The sequence below is a fragment of the Acartia tonsa genome, chromosome 9 (assembly GCF_053477335.1).
Source record: "Acartia tonsa isolate MP-2025a chromosome 9, ASM5347733v1, whole genome shotgun sequence".
NCBI classification, from domain to species: Eukaryota; Metazoa; Arthropoda; class Copepoda; order Calanoida; family Acartiidae; genus Acartia; species Acartia tonsa.
Window position 1 is genome coordinate 16827444 of NC_137268.1, and position 22779 is coordinate 16850222.

At 32.0% G+C, this 22779-nt stretch overlaps 2 protein-coding genes across 3 annotated transcripts; both read left to right on the plus strand.

Annotated features, from left to right (window-relative positions):
* Positions 1-519: 519 nt before the first annotated feature.
* On the plus strand, positions 520-7738 carry LOC145327741 (salivary C-type lectin 2-like). 2 transcript variants are annotated; one of them, XM_080171297.1, is made up of 9 exons: positions 520-558; positions 1798-1867; positions 1950-2001; positions 2099-2241; positions 3000-3122; positions 3713-3826; positions 5791-5849; positions 6518-6595; positions 7599-7738. In XM_080171297.1, the coding sequence occupies exons 2-9, from the start codon at positions 1834-1836 to the stop codon at positions 7614-7616; spliced, it is 621 nt and encodes a 206-aa protein (XP_080027423.1). In that variant the 5' UTR covers positions 520-558; positions 1798-1833; the 3' UTR covers positions 7617-7738. The 2 variants fall into 2 exon arrangements, with proteins under 2 accessions (XP_080027423.1, XP_080027424.1); XM_080171298.1 differs by lacking the exon at positions 3713-3826.
* Positions 7739-12508: 4770 nt separating this feature from the next.
* LOC145327411 (arylsulfatase I-like) lies at positions 12509-21897 on the plus strand. Its single transcript, XM_080170962.1, has 15 exons — positions 12509-12634; positions 13586-13631; positions 14183-14237; positions 15037-15075; positions 16208-16291; positions 16632-16725; positions 17009-17092; positions 17315-17408; positions 18428-18498; positions 18679-18844; positions 19544-19629; positions 20230-20276; positions 20551-20626; positions 21075-21125; positions 21699-21897. The coding sequence occupies exons 2-15, from the start codon at positions 13608-13610 to the stop codon at positions 21895-21897; spliced, it is 1170 nt and encodes a 389-aa protein (XP_080027088.1). The 5' UTR covers positions 12509-12634; positions 13586-13607.
* Positions 21898-22779: the final 882 nt, after the last annotated feature.

A 22779-nucleotide genomic window follows, 5' to 3' on the forward strand; every position in this document is an offset into this window, starting at 1 on the left:
GGACATTCTGAAAATTGTATGTTTATAAATTTATATTATGAAACAAACATCCGAAGTTACTTTATAAGTAAGTAAGTTGATAAATCTAAATGGTTGGTACAGCTATGTATTGTATCGATATAATACATTACACAGCAACATTTAGACCTTTAAAAGAAGTCAAGAAAATAAAATTAAGGGGGGGGGGGCAGGCCAACTATCTCCCATCTATTAAGGTCCTATGTCCAGTTTTTAGCATAGTCATTTTAAACTCTTACATATTTTAAGTTATATCTACTTTTGAATTGAAATACTTGATGTGATAATTAAGAAAGCACTATTTTTTCAAGGAGTCACTAATAACTAGGGCAGATATCGTTAAAAAGTTACACACTCCAAAGTGAGGAAAGCAAAACTTTGGCATCAGATATCTCTATTTTAAATTGGATAAAAGTCTATGAAAAAATAATTTTAAAATCAAAGACATTCCTTTTAAGCACCTGATTCGCCTATAAAAGCAGACACAGAAAAAAATATAACAAAGTATCGCCTCAGTTTCATTCACAAAACAATTAACTGGTAAAAAAATAAAATAATTAATTTTAAAAATATTGTAAGTTGCAAAAAAGTAATCTATTTGAATTCTATATTCACAAAACAGAATCTGATTCAATTATTTTTAAAATTATAGCCGGCAGCCCCAAACTTTTACCTTTGTGGCTGATAAACTAAAGCCTATAAATAATATTGCATAGTCAATAATCACTAAAGCAGAGCTAAAATGCACATTAATAACAAAAAAATGCTTGTTTTCTTTAGCAAGGTGCTACAAGAGCATTATTGGATTTTCTGGGCTATTTTGGTTTATTTTAAGGGCTCATTATGCTGCTTTAATTTATTATGGGTAATAATCGATTCTAGCATTATTTAACATGAACTGTACATTAGTAAAAAATAAGTTTTTTAGTTAAAAAGTAGATTACTCTGGAAATTCGACCTGATATCTTTGATTTAAACCTAATTTTAGCCTAATTTTTTTTCAAAACCTTCTATTTTCCAACGATCTAACATCATTTCAACAAGTTTTATTTATTTATTTTCTACATTCTATGATGTTCTTTTTATTTAAATCCACAATAATATATATTTTTTTTTATATACAAATACATTTTAATGAACTACGATGGCATTCAAAATTAAAATAAACTGCAAAGTATATCAAAATTATAATATCAATTCAGATCCTCATACTGGAATAGGTAACTAGGACAAACAAACATTAACACTTATAGAATAATCATAATAATATGTAAATGTATAAAAGTTGAAACAAAATTAAAGTAAATTTGTTGAAAAACTGGACGTACAGACATTCTGTTAACAATAATACGGTAGCTACGTTTTCTAAATCATACTTAACTACTACAGGATTTACCATACAAAATTTGAAATCGATAAGACAATTCTAACATGCCCAAATTACAAAAAAAAACTGACAGACGGAGCGACTCAAATTATAGAAAAGTTTCCCTTGGTATAAACACATCAATTCGAATTTATAATTCATAAATACAAATATGTTTTACAAGAATTACAAAGACCTGATAAGTTTTTTTCAGATTCTTAACATCTAAGCCTTCATTTGTAACAAATAACAAACATGCCATATTGATATGAGGTCAAATTTCTAGAGTAATCTACTTTTTGGCTATATTTTACTAGTGTGTACTATTTGAAATGTATAGGTATTGTTTTGGTTAATATATTTATTATAAAAATATTTTGTTACAATTACTAATTGATTTGTGTGTTAAATAGGTAGTTTCCAAAGTATCATAAATCTAGCAGGACAAGATGATATTTAAATATCTAGTGGCACTTCAAATAGGTAAATTTATGCTTTAATATTAATTGTTTGTCATTGAATTTGATTTTTCCAAACAATAATTTTACTAAATTATTTGTAATAGGTTGTGTGTTAGTTGGATTAGGTGCTAATGGATGTAATATGAATGCATATTTGTAAGTCCTTATTTGTATTTTTCCGATTTTTTTTTACAAGAAAAGCAAAATGATTGGTTTAAAAAGTGTTTTAGTTGTTTTAAAATATGTCATTTAGGAACTGTCGATTGACATTTAATGAGGTGTGTCATAAGGCTCCTGAAGGAAAACCTAGAGATGCTTGCCTTGCAAACAGGGATGCCTCATGCAGAAAGTTCTCATTTGACGTTGCTGATGGATGGATTCGTTGTCCAGTAACAGGTTTATTTAATGCAGAAATAAGAGATGGGAAACGTAGGAAAGTATTATTTCAGGACTATTTCACAACTAGGCCTAAAAAACCAGGTATGCGTTTGTACTTTTGCTTGTAAGTCAAAAGTAAATAAATCAGTATAAGAGAATACATGTATAAAATTCTATCAATTCATTTTCCATGGCAACTGTATATAATTAATTAATAGAACTTACATTATTATTTACAAAAGAAACTAGTTTTGTAGTTTATTTAGGTGTTTTATCAATTCCACAAAGAATTTTACAAATTTGAATTAACAAAATAAAAGAGTTCCTTTAAAAATACCAAATAAAAATTCTTAGCTACTTACTTTCCAAAAAATAATCCCTTTAATTTTGAATGTGCAACTCTGAACAAAAAAAAAGTTGATAAGATCAAGCACTACTTTTTTGTTTTATTCATTATTTTTTAGTAGCAGAAATGTGTTTATATAATTTGAAGCGCAGTTTGCAGCGATTTTCATAACACCGGCCGCCAACTGCCCTGGGTCGATAAAAAATAAGCCCAGCCTTGTTGGTTTAGAGCAATAACCAATAGGAGAGGCAGCCAATTAATTAATTTAATTAGGAAATGATAAAAGTTGCAATATCCCTTTCGAAACTAGGCCAAAACCTTAATATTTTTTTAGAAGAAAAAATATTAAATATTATGGAAATTAGGAAAATTTGTCTAATGATTATTGTCTGCATTCAATAAAATTAATTTTGAGAGTATTACTTTTCAGGTGATCTTTTAAAAACATATTGGGCAGTTACTAAGACCTGGACAGAAGCTAAATCCACATGTGAATCTGAAGGTGCAAAACTGGCATATGTTAAGTCAATTGGAGAAAACAATTTTGTTAAAGGTTATTATTTCCTATCTATTATATTTAATCCATGCATTATAACCTTAAATCTATCATACAAAGTAGCTTGATGTCTATCTTTCTGTCTGTCCTTCCGTCCGTCTGAAGCCTAAGATCTTGGTAACCATTGACCCGATTGGATTCTACTCTTCAGGGAATATATCTTCTGGTCCTGTGGTGGTTTTCAGCTATTTTTTGAGGGGTTGGGACATCCCACCCTTCCTACCCACCACAAAAAATCCCCACCAATTTTTCCCCTTTTTTATAGGTTGCTATTTTTAAAATTTTTTTCAATTACTTCTTGGGGCTAAATAATGTGGTGGGCCATTTTATTGACAATTATACACTTGAGAAATCAAATCTGTAAGCTTTATCAGTTGGGCTTTGACCCATGGGTTTACTAAAAACATGGGTTGGTCTTATTTTTTTTTTTTTTAGGGGTGAGGTAAAACCATCACATGTTCTTTTGTTCTCTGAAATTACTGAGATCTTAAACTTAAGTCGGAAAAAAAGACAGATAGAGAGACTTTGCAATACAAATAGTTATACCTGAATAGTTTCGCAAATATAACAGAAACATAAAAATTTAGGCCTTCTGGTTGATTTGACTAAGATGTGGTCCAATACAAAGGGGATAGGGTACTGGAATGGAGGAAATTCACTGGCTAATAAGGACCAATATGTTTGGACAGATAATTCTCCAGGTATATAAAGGATAAATACATGGTGTCTCAAAAAAAAAACTTTTTCCAGATTTACATATTCTTGTTATGATTATAAATTAAGTTTTCCTTAGGTGTTAATATCTTTTAAAGCAAAGGTGTATTTTTGAAGTAAATTAAAAAGTATGCTATATTAACAACACATAAGTTTTAGGTATACTACTCTTAGAATTTTTTTTCTTAAAAGAAGGCGTCTTAAGATAGCTAGCCGGTTCTTTTAGTAAGTAATAGATGTAAAATGGTCCATAGAATTCAAATATGCAATCGGTTTTTTTTGTAGACCTCTTATTTTTGAAGTAATTTAAGTTTTTTAAAGAAATAATTAAGTCAGTTTTAAGGTACTAAAATGCAACAAAATAAAAGAAGAAAATTGCCAGTATGAACAAAACAGTAAGATCTTTAATTTGACACCTTACTTTTAAAATTCTGTTGAGTAATTATTGAAAAAATCTATTTTTTTAACTTCGGTTTAATAAAAACTTTAAACCTAAATATTTTCTCAAACAGATATAAAAAATATGGGTTCATATATACCTTTAGAATCAGAAAAATATTACAAATCCATTCTAAGCAAAATTGAAAAAGTTTTATAAAACTATAATTAAAAATATAAGTTTATTTTAAGAATCATAATTTTCGTCTTTAAGGGGTTGACTTGAACAAAACCTAAACAAATGTACATACACTGTAACAGATATTTTTTAAACACAAGAAACAATAATGCATTTTTAACTGCATTGTTTTGAAGTTTATAAACAGACTGAAGGATATTTGTTCATACTTTTTCATTCTTTACATGTTATGTAAGTGTCACTATTTTCATTGTAGTATCTATTGTATATATTGTATGAACATTATCCTTTTTTTGTCAATTCTATTGGTTAAGTTTTGAGGTGAAGCTTCCTGATTCGTCAATTTTTGAGATTTTTGATTGGCTAGTTTAATAGTTAAAATTAAGTGTTGCCTGTAAAAATATAATATTATTATTTTAGGCCATTTTTATCTTTTTAAGTTTTTACTTTTTTTCAATTTTGCTTAGAATGGATTTGTAATATTTTTCTGATTCTAAAGGTATATATGAACCCATATTGTTTTTGTCCGTTTGAGAAAATATTTAGGTTTAAAGTTTTTATTAAACCAAGGTTAAAAAAATAGATTTTTTCAATAATTACTCAACAGAATTTTAAAAGTAAGGTGTCAAATTAAAGATCTTACTATTTTTGTAAATACTGGCAATTTTCTTCTTTTATTTTGTTGCGTTTTAATACCTTAAAACCAACTTAATTATTTTTTTAAAAAACTTAAATTACTTCAAAAATAAGAGGTCTACAAAAAAAAACCGATTGCATATCTGAATTCTATGAAAAATTTGACATCTACTACTTACTAAAAGAACCGGCTAGCTATCTTAAATAAAAAGCAAAAAAGTTAATACACCTTCTTTGAAAATTTTTATTTTATACAAAATAATGGCCATTGCCGCAGCAACCGGCCCTATGTCTTACTTATCCGCAGTGCTCGTCCAACTAGCCATCCCAAACAAGAGCATTGATTTAATCTTTCACCACTTTAATATTTTACTTTTAAACCAATTTATTACAAACTAAAATTGTTATTTGATTCTTATTTTTCATTGGGTATATTTCCTAAATATGTATATATAACTGTTTCATATTTTTAACAGCTAAAGTAAAATTTATGTGCATTTTTACAGAGATTATGGACCATTGATTATTGTTTTCATACTACTTGTTGCTGTTTCCAAAACGAAAACACAGTCTCTCTGAGACTTCGTGTATTAAAATCTATTGTAGCAAAGCAACAAGAATTCATTTTGTATGTTTGTCAGTCTTCATTTTGTTCTCATCCTTGTTTGAATAATGTAAACTTCATTGCATTTGGTATAAACATAATAATTATTATACAATTTAAAATTTTTATAATAGTGCCCAATTTATGGCCTGTTGGGGAACCAAGTAAGGATGAATCAAAACGTTGTATTCAGGTATTTTTTTGGATTACTTATTTTAATTTGTATTTATAAAAGATTAGTTAAGTGATTGTGTCTGTTTGTCTGTAATGATTTCCTAGTCCGATTTTTTTTTGGAATTGCTTATAACTAACTTTTATCAATATTAAACTTCACTAGACTGAATTCCCTCTCTAATTCCCACCAAATCCGTATCTTTTCCCATTTTTCCATGTCTCTTTAAACATAAAAAAACGCATTTTATATTAAAAATAGAAGAAAACGTGCCCAGGCCAATAATGTACACCTAACATCAGACCTAGGGACAAGGGGTGGTCATTGATAAAAAAAATATTTTATCAACTATTTGTCTTTACTTGCAATTTATTGTGTTAACTGCAAATAATGGTCTATGCAGCATGCTCTTTTATTATGAGCAAGTTTGTAAATAGCCCTCTAGTTTTATATGGGGCTGAGAAAACACGGTGGGTGGGGGGGGGGTCATTACCGCCCCCCCCCCCCTTCCAACCAGTATAGGTCCGGAAGGTGACTGTTAAGGGTTATGTTAGGTACATTTAGCTAATATTGTTATTCTAAAGTTTTATCTATTTATATTACTCTTCAAAGTTATATTACTTTGTCCAAAAAAAACTCTAGATAAACTCTGATTTTCTTTTAGTAAAGAAATTATATTTGATATTTAGTGGAGAGTTCAGGATTGGGAGTGGACCAACATGCCTTGCAACTCTGAAGCTTATTTTGTGTGCAAAAAGCAAAAACCGGTAATTGCATTTAACAATTAAATACATTTTATATTATTTTCTATTAAATAATGCATGACAAAGGAGGGGTTGATGAAAATCAGACCTCCACCCCATTTTAATTTTTAAGGGGGTTGTTGACCCAATCCCATAGATCTCTTACTGTGGTTAAATCTTTCATATACATTAAGATATATAAGTTTTCCGGAATTTTAAAGTTAGGGGGAGATTTGAAATCTGCATCAAATTTTGAGGATTTTTTTTATAAAATTCGTTTTTTCTATAATTATTAATCTAAAAGCAGAAATGCAATTTAAGTTCATTAATTTTGGCATCTGTGATAGGTGGATTTAAAAAATCTGCGCTCTGATTGGATGGCGTACATCATTCAACCAATTAGAGCGCAGGTAGTTTAAAATTTACCTATCCTATTGGTCAAAATTAATTAACTTAAAATGCATTTCCGCTTTTAGATAAAGAATTATACAAAAAACGAATTTTATAAAAAATCCTTAAAATTTGATGCAGATTTCATATCTCCCCCTAACATTAAAATTCCGGAAAACTTATATATCTTAATATACATGCTATGTGTTGGTCTTTTAAGATTAGGACTATTTTGTAGGAAGGATCCTAACCCAACTTACAGAAAAGTGTTACTTTTTCATAAACTAGCGGCTTCGCCCCTAGCCTCTAGGGGCTGTGCCCCAAGAGGTTTGATCAACCTAATTTTTCGTATTTTAGATTTAAAAAGAAAAAGTAAAAAAAAAAAATTTTGGGGGGGTATTTTTATTTTTTTGGGGGGTTGGGGGTGTCCCACCCCCCACAAAAAAATAGCTTAAACCCATCACAGGACCAGTAGGTATATTCCCTGAAGAGTAGAGCCCAATCGGTTCAGTGGTTACTGAGATCTTAAGCTTCAGACGGACAGACAGACGGACAGACAGACATCGTTCTACTTTGTATTATAGATGATCAAATATTACTTCTTTTTAATATTAACCATAATATAAATTTATTTTAGTGGTGGGTAAAAAATTAGGAGAATCAAGAAACGACAGTCTAGACCAGCCAAGAGAACAATATTGCTTTTTACAAACACATTTTATATATTTCATTTATTTTATCTAAATTTAAAATTTTAACAATAAACTTATTTTGGAATAATTTTTTCACTTGTTGATTGATTATATATCTATAAGAAAAAATTATATACAATAGAAGCTTGGTGTATGTAATTTATGTCTAAGATCTTACAAACAGCTAGCTGACGTAAGCTGACGTCACATTGTGTCAGATTTAAAACTGATTTTTTGTAACATAATAAAAAAATACGGAATAGTTTGTTATAGCCAAATGATTGTTCTCAGAAAGTTTTTTGCTTTATATATTTTTTAAACGCCAGGAAAATTAAGTTTTCAGAAATCGAATGCAGATGAACAGATTTTTAAAAATAAAAACGATAATATCTACCAAAAAAATTATGGATATCTTAATTTCCTAAATACCAAAAATATTTTTTTCCCAACGATAGATAAACAAGATTCAATGTTTCATTTCGGCCCATAGAGTTGGGAATCGAGAAATTTTCAAGATTTTTTTTATGTTTTTGACATCTTAAAATATGCCACGTTTCACTTTGCAGAAGATCGAGTCTTTTCTAGGGACTTACTTATTCTATTATATAAAGTAGTAAGCTTTTGTCTGTAGCGAAGAATCTCACAAAGGAGGGACTTACACCATATTCAATAGTGGGCCCAAGTCGAGAATCCAGGGTAAACGGGCGCATTTAGAATCTGCCTTGTTTAACACTAGCGGCTTCGCCACTAGCCTCTAGGGGCTTTGCCCCAAGAGGTATAATTACATCTTTTATTACCTGGAGATCCCCCATTCCACCACTATTTTTTAAAAAATTTAAATGGCGGTTTTTTTTTTGTTTTTTGGGGTGTTGGGTGTGTCTCACCCCCCAAGAAAAAAGCTTAAAACCACCACAGGACCAGTAGGTATATTCCCTGAAGAGTAGAATCCGATCGGTTCAGTGGTTACCGAGATCTTAAGGGACAGACATCATTCTACTTTGTATTATAGAAGAAGATATGCGTGGCCAACTCGGAGTCTGGAGAACACGTCCTCAATCGTCCCTATTTTGTGCAAAAAGGTCATTCCTTAGGCCTTCTTTAGTGGGGTCAAACGTCCTGATCAGTCTAGTAGTTTTGTCACTAAAGCTGTTCGAAAAATTCCATATTTATGTGGTGCACCCTGTATTTTTTTAAAATAATTATTCCTAGGACAACAAGGTACATTGTTTTGAGCGAAGCATCTCTATAATCAATTCCTTAAGTATCTTCATAAACTAAATACACAATTTTGAAATAATTTTGTATATAATTTTGTTAACACCTTTAAAATTCTGCTTAAGTTTTGACACTCTAAGGGTTTTCTTGTTTTGCTAATTTTTAACAATATTTTTTGTTGTTTTTGGTTGAGTGTCCTGTATCCTAAGCAGATAACGAAAACAAAACACTTTTTTTCATTTAGTGGACATTGGAATGTATTTACCCAAAAATTGTGTATCTTTCGTCTGGCTTGACACCTTATCACATCTTAAAAGGTTGGTTGAAACTTGACAGTGTCCAAACTTTCCAACCAATATTTTGTCTACAGCATGGGTAACTTTCATTAACATCATTGGGGGTGTACATCAATTTAAAGCTTTTTTATCCTTTCAGAAGCATTATATTTTACATTGGCATAAACAAACTACTTATATGAATCTAGATTAGCTTTGCTATATTTCAACCACTAAAAATGGAGTTCGTACTATTGCTTTCTCAAGGTCAATTAGTTTTCATACTTGGATATTATGACATGGAAAAAATAGTCGTTGATTTAGGATGCTAACATTGACATCATTTATTGATCAGTTCATTAATTTAGTAGGAGGGGAGGGGATGGGAGGTACCGGTATTTTAGCCAGCTACAGGTTTTACTATTTTAGAGTACACGATAATCTGGTATAAGATCCATGTAATAATAAATCCGTATCTTAAAAATTGACATTTTTCTACTGTTTGTTCAAAGAACGTGCACACTCCACTTAATTAACCCCTCCCCCCCCCCCTTAGCTTCCCTCTTCCCCCAATACGTGTACGTGGCTTTTTTTGGTTTCTAGTCTCAGAAACAAACAAAAAAGATTTAGTGAATCAAGTTTACACATCAAGACAAGTTATACTAATCCTAGGTCAACTAAGTACAATGTTACAAGTGAAGCATCTGTATACATAGACGTCCAAGGGGGGGGGGTAAAGGGGTGATTACCCCTCCCCAAATGAATTTTGGATTTTCAATGTTTACCCACCCCCCCACAAAAAAATGTCTCTATGAAATAAAGATTACCCCCCCAAAAAAAAAATAAGCTAGGGGGTGCCGTAGGCACCCCCAAAATTTTTATTTTCAAAATTTTACCCCCCCCCCCTCTCCCAAATAAAAAAGCTTGGACGCCCCTGTCTGTATAATTAAGTCCTAAAATATAAGTATGTCCATAATTAAATAAAATTTTGTTTGGACTTTTGAATTTATAATTTGCTAACTTTAAGTTCTGCTGCTCTACACTTGCAGTTAATTTTCATTATTCATTTTCATAATTGTTTGTGTTGCTTATTGTTTTAAGGTTTATTAGGGCGAGGGGAACATTACACTGGCATCCAAAGTTTTATTCCAATATCATTTTATTTTTTAGTTCAAAAAACTTAGGATACTTCCAAATTTTTTCAACCAATTTTTTTTATTTACAGAAACGGTAATTATAAAAACTATTATAACAATAAACAGCCTAAATCCTTCTCAGTTCTGCCCGGGTAACCATGAAAAGGAAATAATTTTTAGAAGCGCAGACTGACTAGGAAATGTCTGTACGCCCGTCCAAACATTCATCCATATGTAAAAATGCTTTAAATCTTACAAGATTTCATACCTTTCTTTATTATTTTGATTATTTATTTTATTAAATTATTTTTCTAGAGTTAAAACATAAGTCTTTCTAGAAAATAAAATTGTAATAGTTATTTCAGTAAGGCTTCGAAACCAAAAAATATCCGCTGCATTATAAATGGTTCTCAGCCATACTAAAAAAATAATGTTTTACAGACAATTTTCTACGAATGATCAATAATCAAAACTAGTTTCCATCTTATAATTCTTATTTCAATATCCGCGCAAGCTGGCTAATGCGATAAAAAATCTATGATCATATTTTTCGTTCTTGTAGATCAAATATTATAATATCTTACAAAACATCTGTAAAGTAAGTAAATATGTTTAGACTTGTATATACAGAGCATTTAGACTTTAGTAACTCCAACATATCTACTATTGTGTATCGGATTTACCTAACTATGTCTTATTAATTCTAGGCCAAGGTTTTACTAAATAGATATATAACTCTAGATGATCAATATAGTAATTTTACCAATAGGAACACAAATAGGAATAATCCAGCCTCTTAGACTCTACTTGGACCATCAGTACGTCTGTTTGTCAAAAGATATCAAGTTAATACAGTGAAAATATGTTTTATCTCTTCAGCTATTTGAGATAGTAATTTGATTTTTAAAATCACTGCATATTTACTCTATAAATCATTTTAATCAAAGGACTATTGTTTCTGCTCTGGAATACGTCAAATGTACCCTAACTGCTGAAAGTTTTAGTTGACCACTTAGCATCTATAATCTAAAACTCATTTTGTCTGTTTATCTGTCTACTTTGCTCTTCTTTATACTTTGATATTTGAGAGCTTCGCAACTTTTGAATGTTGTGGTCCAAATTTGCATTACTCATATTATGGAATTGAATTATTTATAGCTATAAATTAACAAAATATAGAATTCTTTTTTTTAAGTTGAAAAGATTATTAAACATCAAGTTGTAATAGATCTATTATTGATATCTACCTAATAAGATTTTCAGTTTATCTAAAAGTAGAATAGTGTGGTATGATTACAAACTTGAATCTAAACTTGTTCAACATGTTAAATTTCTAAATTCATATTGAATACGAGGATATATTGACACAGATTTTTTTTGTAAATGTTGGTTGCTAATATGGATCTCTTTATTGGCCAGTTTGTTCATTCAGTAGGAGAGGATAGGATGAGGACAATTGTAATTTTGGCCAGCTGAAAGTATCACATAATATAATGAATATCTGGTGCAACCTAAAAGTAATTATATTTTGATTCATATTTATCAGATTTACACCCTCATTTGCTTTGTTAGGGGGTATAAAAGTTTTTTTTTACAAAATCATGATATTTGTTGAAGCGATTTTTCAAAGTTACTTTTTCAGATAGTTTTAGTCAACAACAAATAATGTTCATGAACAAAACGTGAAAATAACAAGGAAAATGAACAAAATTATTTGGATTGGCTTTGCCTTGTTAGTCTTAAGTCAGCTTGTTAGCACAAAAAGAGCAGGGAAGAAAGAGATACTTTTTTAGAAACAAAGCTACTCTATAAGTAGCTGTAAGTTGTTCTGTTATCCTGTATTTATAAGCCATTTGTGAGTTCTTAACTGAAAATGGGAAATTTGAAGGAATTTGTGAGAATTAGGAAGAATTTGTAAGAATTAGGAATAATTTGTGAGAATTAGGAATAATATGTGAGAATTAGGAATAATATGTGAGAATTAGGAAGAATTTGTAAGAAATAGGAAGAATTTGTGAGAATTAGGTAGAATTTGTAAGAATTAGGAAGAATTTGTAAAAATAAGGAAGAATTTGAGAGGGAATGTAAGAAAACGTCAGTAAAGTGACATCTTTCCTTTTAAGGAAAAACTTTATTATATTGACATGACCCAAAAAATGGAAAAATAGTCTTAAACCAAATCCTCCCCTTATTTAAAAAGTAAATACAATTCTTTTCTGGTAAAGTCAGGCAAAAACAAGGAAACAAGTTGAACAGAGATGAGCGGCCAAACTTTGTATTTATCCTTGCTGATGACTTGGGATACAATGATGTGTCCTGGCATAATCCTGATGCCCCTACGCCAACACTACACAGGTATTTATCTTTGCTGATGACCTGGGCTACTATTATGTATCCTGGCATAATCCTGATGCCCCTATGCCAACACTACACAGGTATTTATACTTGCTGATGATATGGGCTACAATGATGTGTCCTGGAATAACCATGATGTCCCTATCCCAACACTGCACAGTTATTTCCAGTATGGCTTCGAAACCAATTAATTTCTTCTTAATTAGAACCGGTTCTCAGCAATTAGTGAAAAATCATGTTTTGTATTACCATCAATTTTCCACAAATATTAAAATATAAATGATAAAATCAATTCCAGCTTTGTTAGCCCGGGACATTGGCCTCTCTTTGCTAACAAAACTGTTAAAAAGGCCTCTAGGGGTCATAGGCGTCCAAGGGGGGGGGGGTAATGGGGCGATTACCCCCCCCCCCCCCAAACGATTTTGGGGGTGCCGTAGGCACCCCCAAAATTTTTTTCATTTTACCCCCCCCCCCCATTCAAAATTTACCCCTGCCCTGGGGGTGCCGTAGGCACCCCTCAACCATTTAGGAGGGAGTATTTACCCCCCCCAAAATAAAAAATCTCTAATAAAAAAAATTTTTGCGCGCTTCGCGCGCATTTTTAATACTATATATTTAATAAAATTTAAATTACCCCCCCCAAAAATTTTACCCCGGGGGTAAATTTTGGGGGGGGTAAACTAAATTTACCCCTGCCAAAAGATTTCAGGGGGGGTAATTACCCCCCCAAGCAAATTTTACCCCCGGGGTAAAAATTTTGGGGGGAGGTAAAAAATATTTGCGGCGCGCTTCGCGCGCCATTTTACCCCCCCCAAACACGAATTACCCCCCCCCTAAAAAATTTTTACCCCCCCCAAAATAAAAAGCTTGGACGCCCCTGCTAGAGGTATAGCCGCTAGATTTAATATAAATAGAATATTTTATTGAATTGATAGATTTGCAAAATTTCAGGCTTGCAAGTAAAGGTGTTATTATGGAGAGCCATTATTCAAATCCGGTAATTTTTTTTATTTTTTCAGAAAGTTTCATATCTGGTTCTTTTATTGAAGCTGGTTCTTGAATCTTAGCTGTACAGAAAAATAATGTTTTGTATAAAGTAAATTTCATAAAATTCTAATAATAGGCAAAATTCTATCATCTGTCTTAGAATAGCCTAGGAGTTAGGTTATCCTTACAGTAACAGTAAGAAACTTTCAGGCTAGTCTTTAAATATTTTCCAACATTGCTTTGAAACCGATGAATATCCCGTAGATTAGAACTGGTTCTTAGCCATACTGAAAAATCATGTATAGAAGACAATAACAGACAATTTTCCACGAATAGTAAAATAAAAATCTGAAAATTATTACCAGTTTTGTTAGCCCAGGCCTTCGGCTTTTTGGGGCATACGAACCTTGCTTTAATCTTATATTTTTTTATTTTGATATCTATGGAAAGCTGTCTATAGTACTATTAATTTTGCTATCATAATTAAGAGAGCATTAAAGAAAGAAAATCTTTGGGAATCATTTTTTGTTAATATTTATATATCAAAAAACTTATGTTTAGGTTTGTACACCTTCACGGGCTGCCCTCATGACGGGAAAATATCCTTTTCGCACAGGTTGAAATTTTTAATAAGTGGCGTGCTTAGGTATTCACAATGGGTTGTGAAGCTTTTATGATTTTGCCAACGTGGAGAGGGAGAGGACATTGGACTGTAAATTACACTAATACCCAAAGTTATACAACCATGTTTTCTTTTCGTTGGCTCAAATACATTAGGTCGAGTTTTTTTTTAATTTAGACGGTTGTTTATTAAAAGTAGTTTCTAAAATTTTCAACAAATAATTTCAAATTAGAAAGGGTAATCTTGTTTATCACCATAGGAATGTAAATTAATTTTTCCTTAATTGTCTTATCCTTTAAGATCTATGGGTGAATGTCAGTAAAAAATAGATAACTAGGTCATTTTTGAGCAAGATAGAGTAATCTGGTATTTTCCAGTATGGCTTCGAAATTAATCAACATCCGCTTGATTAGAACCGATTCTCAGCCATACTGAAAAATCTTGCCTAGACAATTTTCAACGAATATGAAAATAAAAATCATAAAAATCCTACTAGTTTTGTAAGTCCGGATTTTCGGGCCCTAGAGGCTAATCTTGTTATGTTGATGTACTCTGATATCCGGTGAAAGCTGTCTTTAAAACTATGCTACAACTAATTTTAACTTTCTCACAATTCCTAGCCTCATTAAAACATATGAACCACATAGTTTTACAGAATTGTCCATGAATAAGAAAATAAAAATGATAGTTTAAAAATGTGTTGGCACAGGTCTTCCGTCCCTTGGAGACTAAATAAATTTTTCCTATCCACGGACAACTGGCTCTAATACTATACGATAAATATATATTTCAGGACGCCAAGAAAGTGTAATTGAGGGGTTTCAACCAACAGGCAAAACACCTTTTTTTCAAAATTATTAACATTTCATAATTTTTCTTTTTCTTTATTCATAATCAGTGGTTGTACCCCAATTGGAGTGGATACAAAACCGCGAAAAACAAATCCGCGAATATAACAAAACCGCGACATTACAAAACCGCGAAAATTACAAAACTGCGACATTACAAAACCGCGAATGTTAAAAAAACGCGAAAAAAACCGCGAAAAATAATATAATAAAAATCTATAATAAATAGAGGAAGGTCAGGTAAATAGCTTAAAACCGCCACAAGAAACTTCCCTGAAAAACACACCCAATTCGAAACAGTATATTTAGATAACTTTGTTTTAGAAATAATCTACTTTATAATCAGAGGTGTGTTAAAAGGGGGGTGCATCCACCCACATGGCGTGAATACATTCCCTGGGGGTCAATCTACTACACCCCATAATACAGTTAAGGTGGGCGTAAAGTAAAAAAGTCACACCCCCTTGAAATGACCAATTTATTTTAGAAGATTTAGACTTTAATCCTGGTTTTTCCCAACAACTGTATGACTGCCTGAATAAATCTGACTGTACACGAAAGTGTTTGAAAGATTTTTCTCGTATTCATTCGAATCGGGTGGATAGGAACCGGTTCTCATTCATACGAAAAAACTATGTCTAGCATCGTATTATATCCAGCTTTCTACGAATATAAAAATGAACAATCATAGGATTAAAACCAGTTTTTTTAGCCGGTGCTTTCGGCACCTCGGGGCAAAAAAAATAGTTTTAATCTCATAATTGTACATTCTATATCCGCGGAAAGCCGTTTATAATACGATGCGAGAAATAACTATTAAGAGATTAACGTTATGGACAGGGTTCATTAGAAGGGGAGTAGTTGTTACTTCAAGGTTTATCTTTGGTGAGGAATGGGCAAAGAAGTTTTAGTATATGCCCCTACCCTACCTCATTAAATATTCAATTTCAAAGATTCCCTGTTAACTTGAATTTAACAGTTCAACAGTTTTTTTAGACAAAACTTTTATGCAGAAAATTAAGTTTGACACCCCCCCCCCCCCAAAAAAAAAAGGCTTAAATCTTATGCTAACTGTATTTGCAAATATAATAGATAAAAGGTTTAAATAACTTTAAGGATTATCCATAAACTTGACAACACTACCCGAGGAGCTGGTGAAACTTGGATATCAAACTCATATGGCTGGAAAATGGCATCTAGGTAATTAACAGGGCCAGGGATAGAGCACCTGCATTGAATGGTGCTTAAATTTGAACCTGTTTTGGATACAGAAGACCCCTTTATTTTAATTTCTTTGAAAACATTAGTTCAATTCTAAAGGGGGCTGCAAAGTCATAAAATGACTCTTTTATCGAAAAATTACGTTTGTGTGACCAACATTACTTTTTCATAAGAAAAAAATAACAGTAAAATTTTCTTTTCAATATAACAGTTTTTCATGGTACTATGCCTTTAACACTAACAAATATTTAACTTTAACAAATATTTTGGCGTTATCCTCTTTTTTCAATTTAATAAATTTGGTATATTTTCAATTCAGGTTTTTGTGCCAACGAATATCTACCAACTAGCCGAGGCTTTCAAACATTTCTTGGAATATACTCGGGACATACGGATTATTATTCTCATCTCAGGTTACAATAAACAAGGATGACAACATATATAGAAAGCGAAGCTCATAAATATAAAAAAGAACAATTACCAAGATAAGACAGACACACAACATGATATTAAAGCTGATGGTCATTCCTCTCCCCTTACAGTTTTTGACATTAGAACATATTGACAATATAATTAAATAAAATAACATAAAAGACTTTTGGAAGTAAAACTCAGTCATACCAGCAATTTCCAAGATTTTTAGCTTCAGACAAAAATACCTTACTGTACTTTAATTGGATAATTTTTCCTTTTCAGAGGCGCCGGAGACTATTATGATTTTTTCGATGGAGAGCATGTTGCCATTGAGTACGAAAATATACATTCTACCATTGTTTATGGGTAATATTCTAGTAACAAAGCTACTATACTTTTTTTATTTAAGGATCTTACACTTAATTATCATGTACTCTAATAATGTGAAACTATGAGCTGGCTAAAATAATGATCTGTCCTTTCCACCCCCTTTAGTACATCCCTTCCCGAACGAACTGACCAACGAATTGACGTCCATATTAGCAACCACAATGATAAGCATATTATTTTTTGTCATATTTGTTTTAGAGAAAGAGCAGTTAAAATTATAAATGGTATTGGAGAGAATAAAAGAAAGAAATCAAAGAATGAAAAACCATTCTTTATGTATCTGGCTTTCCAGGTATTTTGTGTAATATCCCTGTAACGGCAATTTTGTGCGATTTTCTTACTCCATTTCGGTAATCGTTGTAAACAAAAAAGGTGAATTATTCCAGCGCCTCCCTCCCCATCTCTCTATGTTTATATCTTTTAAAGGAAATGTTGACCAAATCCCCTGTGAACAGCCTAAAACCTGCCTAGGCACAATACTAAGTTTCCAACGCTCTTTAAAGTGTCTGTAACAAATGGCGTCACATAATACAAATGATAAATGATAGGCCAATACAGACTAATCTACCATTGGCAGGCCAGTATACATTTTAATTAACCAACGGAAGGCATTATGACGTTATTCTTTATAGACAGTATATAAAGTTTTTAAGTTTTTCTAATAGCTGACTAAGAAAGACAAACACAAATATCTTGGGATAAGAGAATGCTATTTTGAATGAAAAAGAAAAACTCCCGGACAATCTAATCAGTTTAATAATAAGCGAGATCTTCAATTACAAACTGACACACATAACAGTTAGGGAGTTGAATCCATTTTTATAGAAGCAGAAATATAATCTATGAGTATGGTTTGGACCCTCTAAAACTGTAATCTACCCTTCCACTTTCCCCTCTCTTGGTGAAGATATCTTCAACGCCGATACGATTTTTGAACTATAAGATTCCACTTTTGTCTCTCTTGTTGAAGATATCTTCACCAAGAGAGGCAAAAGTGGAATCTTAAATTTCAAAAATCGTATCGGCGTTGAAGATATCTTTACCAAGAGAGGGGAAAGTGGAATCTTACATTTCAAAAATCGTATCGGCGTTGAAGATATCTTCACCAAGAGAAGGGAAAGTAGAATCTTACATTTCAAAAATCGTATCGGTGTTGAAGATATCTTCAACAAGAGAGGGGAAAGTGGAAAGGTAGATTACAGTTTTAGAGGGTCCAAACCATAATCATAGATTATATTTCTGCTTCTATAAAAATTGATTCAACTCCCTAACTGCATAAGGACTTCATGATTACACTTTTTTTATTTTTAGACTCCTCATTCGCCGTTGCAACCTACAATGAGAAGTTTCAATCGTATAAAATCCACAGCAAACCAAGTTAGGTAATAGTTATTAATTGTATCGTATTATAGACATCCTATCGCGGAAAGTAAAAAGAAAAATTTTAAGATTAATTTAGTTTTGATTTCAGCTCTGAGAACTAAAGGCTCGGTCAACAAAACTGATGTTATTTATTCAAGTGCTTATGAAGAAGCGAAGCTACTCTATTTATTATTTATCAGGGACGTACATTCTGCGCTGGTATTGGACATGGATTATGCAGTCAAAAAGGTTGTAAGAGCACTGAAGAAGAATGACTTGTACAGGAACACAATTATAGTCTTTACTTCTGATAATGGCGGAACAGTTAAACATGGGGGCTCTAATTGGCCCCTGCGCGGAAATAAAGTAAGTTTATAAAGGTGAATGAAGCAAAAAATATTTTACCACGTTGGGGCAACGCCTCTTGAGGGGCGTTTCATCGCATTTTCAAAGTAGCTTTTCCCCATATGTCTAACACCTAACCCAACTATACCTAACCTAACCTAAAATAACCTATCAAAAGCTACTGTGAAAATACGATCAAACGACCATTTAGAGGCCTTGCCACGAAAGAAACTTTACTCAAAAATTCTCTTCAGTGCATGATATAACTGATGGCAGCAAATTCAGGATCTGATTTTTCACCACCATGAGATAAAGTTGCTTTACCCAAAATGCAAGACAGCTAAAATAATGAATTTAAGATACATTGTCCCATCCCTATTGTCCTAATAAAATATTAATTCAAGCCATAATGTTACCTGGGGACTAGAAACTGAATTTTAAAACCAATTCTAGTGATATATGAAAGAAACCTACCATAGTAGTATGATGCAAACTTTATTTATCAGATTTGTTGTTGTCTTCCTCTGGGGATACTTTTAGAAATATTCACCAAACCTCATAAAGTTAAAAAAATAACAATGGCTGTTAACTGAACCATTCAAAACAGTTTGAAAAAGAAAAATTTTCAAAAATATTTATAATTCTTCCTAAAATCATTGATTGGCATTATCACACCCCCTTATCTATTATGTTACCAAAGCATAATTTTTTATCTTATAGGCTTCTTTATGCGAAGGAGGAACAAGAGTACCCACCTTTGTACATGCACCGTTCTTGTTGAAAAAACAACCCTATATTAATAAAAGGTATTTTTTTATTTACATAGAACAGTTAATTTTTAATACATACATGTTAGTTGATAGGTATGTGATTCTCCTAGCCCCTCCATGGCCTTGAATTGCAACTTAACTTATTTAAAGTCAATAATAAAACTACCAATTTCTGACTTTTGAAGATAAAGTAGTTAATGTCTGAAATCTTTTTGGCAAATTTGGTGGAATTGTTTGGTATTTGTAGCAATCATTGCATGAATTTTGCAGTTTTAAAATCTTATTATCAGTATTGGTAGCTTTTTTGCAGTTTTGAATTTTGATAATTTCTAAGCTTTTTAGGCTGCAAAATTTGAATTTTAAGAATTATGTAATTTTTTTATAGCAGACTGATGTCTTCTGTAATAAAGCTGGGTGTTTTCCTCAAAGTGACTAGCATATATTTCTTATAATATCTTAAATAAAATTGAAAGACACCGCAGGGTGACGGCATCCTACATTGTTTAATAGTTAGGCACAGAAAAAAAAACCTGAGCTTCCCCTTATTTTCAATCTGTTAAAAAAATTATGGGGTCTGTTCAAAGCTCAATAAGAACAAAGGAAAGTTGCCAATACTTACTCACAATTGTATTGTAGGCTGATGAATATTGTGGATTGGATGCCAACCTTTCTCAATCTTGCAGGTGTATTACATAAGTTTACAGTAAACAGAAAACTATTTGTAAGAGGAAGTCAGAACTTCATAATTCAACTTTCAGGGGGTGTACAGTTACACACCCCCTTTCCACACAATTTAGAAATTCATAACTTATATTCTTCCACTAAATTGAACCAATCACAAGTCTCCTTTGTCAAAAAAAAATCCAAGGTGACATTGATTGGTTCATTAAAAGAGCAATTGTTTTAATTAATTCTCTTTTATAATTAATTGGTTTCAAGGATAATTTTATTTTTTAGGTTACAATGGAAATCCATCTTTAAAACTGGACCTTGATGGTATAGACCAATGGAGTACAATATCAAAAGATAAAATGTAAATATTATTATCAATTCTAATGTATGTTTAAAACAACACTAATATCAAAAGGGATCGAATGGCAAAATGGACAATTAATTCAATTTTAAATTTCTAACTATATTGTCTTCATAAACATATTTGCCTAGAAATATTACAAAAATTTAGTTAGGGCAACTTCAGAACAATTCTTGTTTAGAATATAGTTCATTTCGAACTTTAGTGTCTGCTATCATTTAAATTGATTATGTTTGGTCTGCTGGAAGAAAAACACTTAACGGCATTCTATTCACTAGTGCCCAATGCCTTCATATTTAGGCAAAATAAGAAAAGTTGCGTTGTTTCTACTACCCAATCCCTGAATATAAAATGTGAGTGGTGTTATTGGTGTTTCTAGAGCAAGAAAAACAAGTTTATTATCCAATTAAAAACTCAAGTCTCACTACTCTAAATAACTTTATTTTAGCTCCCGAACTGAGATGGTATATAACATCAATAGTAAAAATGGCGCAATAAGGTAAACATTTTTTTTCTTTACAAAACTAAAGTGAAAATGGAAGGGGGCGACCTCCCCCACCTCAAGTGCCCCTAGAGGCCTCTTGAGGTCCAGCCGCTTGTTTTTATCTAAAGAAGCTGCACTCTCAAGTAATTTAAATTTTCGGCGCTTTCACACAAAATACCTTGTAAGACATTTACCCCCCCCCCCCTCCTTCCTTATATTTAAAATAAATTTGGGGGAAATAGTTTTTCTTTTATTTTTAGGTCGATAAGGTTATTAATGGGTAGCCCGACACGCTTGGGCCAATCCACAGGGGTTAAGAAAAGGGGTAAAAACTCCCCCTCCCCTTTATTTTCAATTTATTTTTTTTAAAATATGGAGTAGGGGGTTATCAGTACTCAACATGAATTTTGTGTTAAAGCACCAAATTTTCTAAGATGTGTTTGTCCATATATGTGTAGCTTATGATCCCTATGATATAACAGATATTTCTTCCAAAATGACGTTACTATGGCGCTTTAATGATGGCGTTTTTTTACGATGCCGTTTTTTATAATGAAGATTTCAGAGACCTGACATACCAATTTGCAGGGTGGGTGATTACAAGCTGATGTTTGGAAAAAGTCTTGATAAAACTGGATGGTATGACTTAGATTTAGGCGTGGCTCAGTGTATTAACTGGATAGACAAAATACCTCTTAGCGAAGAAAAAAAAGCAATATACAAGGAATGCTTTAGTTTATTTTGGATTAAAATCAATAACCTCCAAATAGTTTTAAACCTGTCCTAGATGAGAGCTCACTAAACTTTCCTGAAAATTTTGGTAATTCGAAAATTAAAGTTGTGTATGTGTGTGTGTTGTCCCATGGATATCAAGACAATCGTCGATACATTAATATAATTCACCAATAAGGATAAAGGAGACTACCCCTTTTCATTGATTTTATTTTCACAGTTATCCTCATCAGTATCAAACTCCAATTCTCTACTTCCACGTATCCTAAGATGGGTTTTTGAGTAAAAAATGCCGCGTTTTTTCGTCTTCCGTCAATCAATCATTATTATGAAAATGCCTCGTAGGAATTAAACAGAGTATACAACTATTTATAAGCTAAGATCTCGTGAACAGTGTTAGAACGATCAATCCAGAACAAAGTTTTGGTCTTTAATTGGTGGTTATACGTAAACCAAGAAAAGCTCGGTTCCCCCACTTCGTGTCTAAAGGACAGTCGGACAAATAAAATTTAAAAACATAGAGTAGCGCTTAGTTAAGTTTTCGCCTATGATAGGTGGCTAAATGTTAATCCCCCCCCCCCTTCCCACCACAAAAAAAGGTTTCTGATAAGTCCTTTCTAAAACTAAAGTGTACTATATAAAAAGAAACATTACCGTTTGCTATGGGAAAGAAGTAAGACAAGATTTGAAAGAGCTAATCCCAACTGGGCAAGCCAAAGAAATCCTACTGAAGATACTAAAAGGTAAACAAACCCTGACCCCCCCCCCCTAAATTTAAGGTTGATGTGACTTTTTTACCTTCATGCCACCCATTGCTAGTTCATGGAATCTAGAGAGGTGTTTCAACCCTGGTTTTGCCAGGGGTTGGATATAGCCCCGAACCACTTGATAAAGTAGACATGTATAATAGTTGATTGTGGAATTTAGAAATAGCATG